Here is a 4,876-nt window from a genome sequence, read left to right on the forward strand (position 1 = left end):
TCTCCCTTTGCGCCGCTCCCCCCTGCCTTCAGAATATGGGCCATACGACCACAATAATTCTGCTCCCGGGGGACTGCTATCACTGGGGAGGATGAGACACCCGGACTTATGGAAAATTGTTGTGGCCATGAGAGATGTTAAAGCTAATTCATCTCTTTTCCCTGGCTTCCCCACGGGCCCATTGACATTTCAAATTCAGGCATGTCTTTCCCCACCGTTTCTGTTTGTGGTGGGGGACGGGTCCATGGTGCCCGAGGTTAAGGCCAATAGAACCCTTTACAAAATAACTTGTGAGGAATGTTATCTCACCAACTGTTTGCCTTTACCCAGCGCCCCAAATCCAACAAAGAAGGTTTTCCTAGCCATGCAGCCCCCTTATCTAATGATGCCTGTAGAGGTGGGGGGGCCCTGGTATAGAGATTATGGCTACCAATTTGCACAAGAACTGGAAGGCCTACTTAGTCGGAGACGACGCTTCCTGGGCCTCCTGATAGCCGGCATCACTGCCTTGGTGTCTTTGATAGCATCAGCTACTGTCTCCACGGTGGCACTGTCCCAGGGCATACATACTGCCGCTCATGTAAATAGCTTGGCTCATAATGTCTCCCAGACCCTCGCTACACAAGGAAGTATAGATAGAAAAATTTTGGCTCGCCTAGATGGTTTAGAGCAGGCGGTCGAATATTTGGGCACCCAATATTCATTGTTACATACTCGTTTGTCCTTTGTGTGCCACGGAGGGTATGGTTCCATTTGTGTGACCCCCCTGAAAGCTGACAATGTCTCCTGGGAAACGGTGCAGAGGCACTTGCAAGGTATCTGGCATGAGACAAATGTAAGCCTAGATCTGTTTCAATTGCAAGAACAAATAAACAATATAGCCTCCTCCTATCTGCATGTAGTCACCCCCAGAGACATGGCACAATCCTTTCTACAAAAGCTACAGGGGTTTAACCCCTTTAATATCCTCCAACATTCCTTTTGGATTATGTGTGCTCTGGTTGTAGGGGTAACCTTATTACTCTGCTTATGGTGTGCTTGGAGTCGCTGTCTGTTTACTTTCATGGCTAGTACCCAAGCAAATGTACACATGTTGCGTTTAAAGATAAAAGGGGGATATGTCGGGAGCCATGAGCAACAAAGGGGTTAATCGGGTAGAGCAAAGGCTCCCTGATCCCTTTGAACCATGGCCACCTAACTGCCCCCATACAAGAACATGTTGTACTGGCTAGCCTGAGTTGTTTATAGGCCAAGAAAACCACAGTGTTACTGATAGACCCTGAAAGATAGCGCACCTGGCCCTTTAAAGGCATAACGCGTAAACAAAACTGGGAAGAAACTATGCCCTTGAGGAATCTGGCCTTGAATTAGAAACACGGGACGGAGCCAGGAGAAGGGCAGGGAGGAACCTGTGGAACTTGTTTATGTCTTATTGTTATGTAACCTAAGCCTATATAAAGTGTGTGAGAAAGAATAAAGTTGTTGCTCGCGGCATCCCCGTGGGCAACCCTCCTGTTCCCATACTTTTATGTTTCATTCTCTTACCCTCACCCCTGTTCGACCTTGCACGCGGGCCGTGGCAAGTGGCGCCCGAACAGGGACCTGAGCACATGAAAGAGGATCCTGGACACTGACGTCGCAAGCATTCAGGTAAGAGAACCGGTCGTTTAACCGGCACGACAGGAGTAAGAAATTATGGGACAAAGTCAATCCGCTAGTCATGCATATTTTCTGCGGACCCTGCAGATTTTATTGGCAGAGAGAGGGCATAAGGTGTCTTCCTCCACACTGCAGGAATTTTTCAGGAACATAAAAGATTTGTGCCCTTGGTTCCCACTAGAAGGAACAACAAACCCAGAGGATTGGAGACGGGTGGGCCAAGAGATGAAAAACCAAATAAAGTTGCGGGGCTCCGGTGCCTTGCCGCCCAATACAATGGGCCTTTGGTCTCATATTTGTGAAATCCTGGAGCCACAACAAAAAATTGAGCTGATATCTTTAAAATCATGGGTTGAAGATGAGGAAAAAGATCTTATTAAAGTACCCCTGACTCCCACTGGGGTATCCTCTTTTGAGATTCTGGGCGATGATGCTAACATACCCACCCAGGATCCTTTCCCTCCTCCACCACCTCCTATACCCTTGGCGGGGAAAGCCCCTAAGGCTCAGAGTGGTGGGGATGAATTTGGCGATGATGATGTTTATCTCGATGATGACCCCATTCTGACTATGCCCACATCGTTGAAATCGGTCCTGCCTGCAGTCACAACCTCTGGTCAAGGGATTAATTCCGTGACTAAGTGCACTCAAACTAGCACGCTGCAGGCTTTTCCCATTATGACCAATCAACAGAGCGCTGCCAAGTCCTCTGTATCCAACATTAGCCCTTTACAGAGAACTTTACTAACAGCGCAGCAAGCGGGAGAGGACGTGGGAGAGTTTAATGCCTACCCAGTAACCTTACAGGGAGGCCAACGGACATATACTGCCTTAAATTTTAAAATGTTAAAAGACTTAAAGGCTGCCTGTAATCAATACGGGGCCACTGCTCCCTTTACCCTATCCATGATAGAGAACCTTACCAGAGAAGCTCTTTGCCCGGGAGATTGGAAGGTTGTTGCCCGGGCTTGCCTTAATGGGGGAGATTATTTGTTGTGGAAGGCCGAATTCGAGGAAAAGTGTAACACTCTGGCTATCTATAACAGAAGGACCCAAATCCCTGTCTCATATGAGATGTTGGCTGGTACTGGAGCTTATTATGAAGTGGGTAACCAAATACATTTCCCTGAGATTGCCTATGTTCAAATCAATGAGGCTGTTTTGACTGCATGGAAAAAGTTACCGACCACTGGCACAAGGACAGAGGAATTATCTAAAATAAGACAGGGGCCCGATGAACGCTATCAAGACTTTGTTTCACGGCTTTTGCAAGCCGTAAGTAGAATTGTTGTAGACGGAGAGGCAGGAACTATTATAGTGAAGCAGCTAGCCTTTGAGAATGCCAATTCAGCATGCCAGGCGGCTATAAGGCCTTGGAAGTCCACGGGCACCCTTGAGGATTTTTTTTTGCGGCTGTGTGCAGACATTGGTCCCAGTTATGTACAAGGGGTGACTTTAGCAGCAGCCCTTCGAGGAATTCCTCCGCAGCAGCTACATACACAACTTCTTAAAAAACAAAAGGGAAAGTTCCCAATGAATTCTAAAGCTCGCATGCCCTGCTTTCTATGCGGGGAACTTGGACACTTTCGTAATGAGTGCCCTAAGGGCTCAAGACAAGCCCCATCTTTCAACTTTCCCTCGGGGAACCCCCCTAATAAGCCACAGCCACCTTCTGTGTGTCCCAGGTGTATGCGGGGACGGCACTGGGCCAATGAGTGTCGATCAAAAACTGACCGCCTTGGCCGCCCCCTGCAGCAGGGAAACTCCCAACGGGGCTTCCCGCAGCCCCACCAAACAATAGCGGCAATGCTCTCCCCCCCATCTCTGAGGTCAGAGCCAACACGGCAGACCTCCCTGGGATTGAATCCCTTCACCGAGGCACCCCAGCCAGTGCAGGATTAGATCTGGCCCCAAACAGCTCTGTTTATTTAGAAGCTGGCATGCCCCCTCAACCAATAAGTACAGGAATATGGGGACCTCTCCCCCCAAACACATGGGGCTTATTATTAAGTAGATCTAGTTGGACCCTGAAGGGCTTAATAGTATATCCAGAATTTTGTGCAAATTTTCACATCACTCATACAACAGGTATTCCTTAAAATTCTCAAGGTCAGGCCATTGTCGAAAGAGCCCATTCCACCCTCAAAATGTATCTCAAAAAACTAAAAGAGGGGGAAATACTACAGGGGAAAATAAAATATTCACCTCACTTACACCTTTCATTAGTACTCTTTGTTTTAAATTTTTTGAATGTTGACTCGGTTGGCCGCACTGCCGCCGAACGTTTTTGGCAGCCTGAGCAGGCTCCCCTCCTCTATGCAAAGTGGCGTGACCCCGCCACCGCGGAGTGGAGGGGACCTGACCCGGTCCTACGCCAGGGCCGAGGATGCGCTTGTGTCTTTCCCCAGGATGAGGAGACGCCACGCTGGCTCCCGCTCCGATGCGTCCGCATTGTCCGTGATGGTTTGCAGAATGAGGCGGCTCCAGATCCGCTCCGGGAGGACGAGGAGACGCCCCGCCTTGGATCAGAGGAAAATAATATGCGGAGGCATCAAAGCCCTGACTGCTCGAGCTGAGGCCACCGTGCGTGAGTCGGGCCAGCCAGTCACGGCTGTTGCCCTTTTCCTTGCCATGCTATCACTTTTAACCCTTGACTCTGCCCAGGCCTCTCCTTACTGGGCTTTTGTCCCGGATCCTCCTACCGCGAGGGCGGTCACCTGGAAGGATCCCTCACCTACGGTGTTTACTAACTTCACAGACATTTTTGATGGGCCTGAGATTTCCGGCCTCACTCATGCTGTGGCGCCTTTTAACTGGACCAGCCTGGCTTCTGCCCCCCCCATTTGTTTCCAGGCCATCGATGGCCCTGAGGCGCCCCATTATGGATGCGTGGTCACTTCACCAGTCTCCCGAAGAATCCGCTCTTGGTTTGGAACTGAGCCACCCGGAGGAGACACTTTGACACCTCATGTAATGGTGGAGAATTGGGACATCAACGAGGTTGTCCTTCAACATCGACGGCCCCTGCCTGTTGGCCGTTTCGGACCCGCTTCCAGATCCCTTGAGACCCCATACCTTGACTATCCCCTCTGCAAATCTGACCTAACATGGAAAACCTATGGACCCTCTTGGAAAACCTGCGTTCATCACAACCTAGAGATTGTGACTCCCCATGGCATACCTGACACTTATATAATTGACTGGTCAAAAGACGGGG

At 49.8% G+C, this 4,876-nt stretch overlaps 1 protein-coding gene across 4 annotated transcripts in view; it reads left to right on the forward strand.

Annotated features, from left to right (window-relative positions):
• The first annotated feature begins 6 nt into the window (after positions 1 to 6).
• The window catches only part of LOC141372154 (endogenous retrovirus group K member 13-1 Env polyprotein-like), a 9,082-nt gene continuing 4,212 nt past the window's right edge, over positions 7 to 4,876 (forward strand). For 3 of the 4 annotated variants that reach the window (XR_012377464.1, XR_012377463.1, XM_073890664.1), the window contains exons 1-2: positions 7 to 1,650; positions 4,068 to 4,876. The exon at positions 4,068 to 4,876 is cut by the window's right edge. Coding sequence is in view for 1 of the 4 variants with exons in the window: in XM_073890664.1 (XP_073746765.1) it covers positions 4,069 to 4,876 (808 nt within the window). In the remaining 3 variants the exon portion in view is untranslated. The remainder of the gene's footprint in view (positions 1,651 to 4,067) is intronic. The other variant, XR_012377465.1, reaches the window with a different exon arrangement.

Source organism: Callorhinus ursinus, unplaced genomic scaffold (genome assembly GCF_003265705.2).
Source record: "Callorhinus ursinus isolate GAN/ISIS: 27379988/994484 unplaced genomic scaffold, GSC_fseal_2.0 scaffold1770, whole genome shotgun sequence".
Lineage (NCBI taxonomy): Eukaryota > Metazoa > Chordata > Mammalia > Carnivora > Otariidae > Callorhinus > Callorhinus ursinus.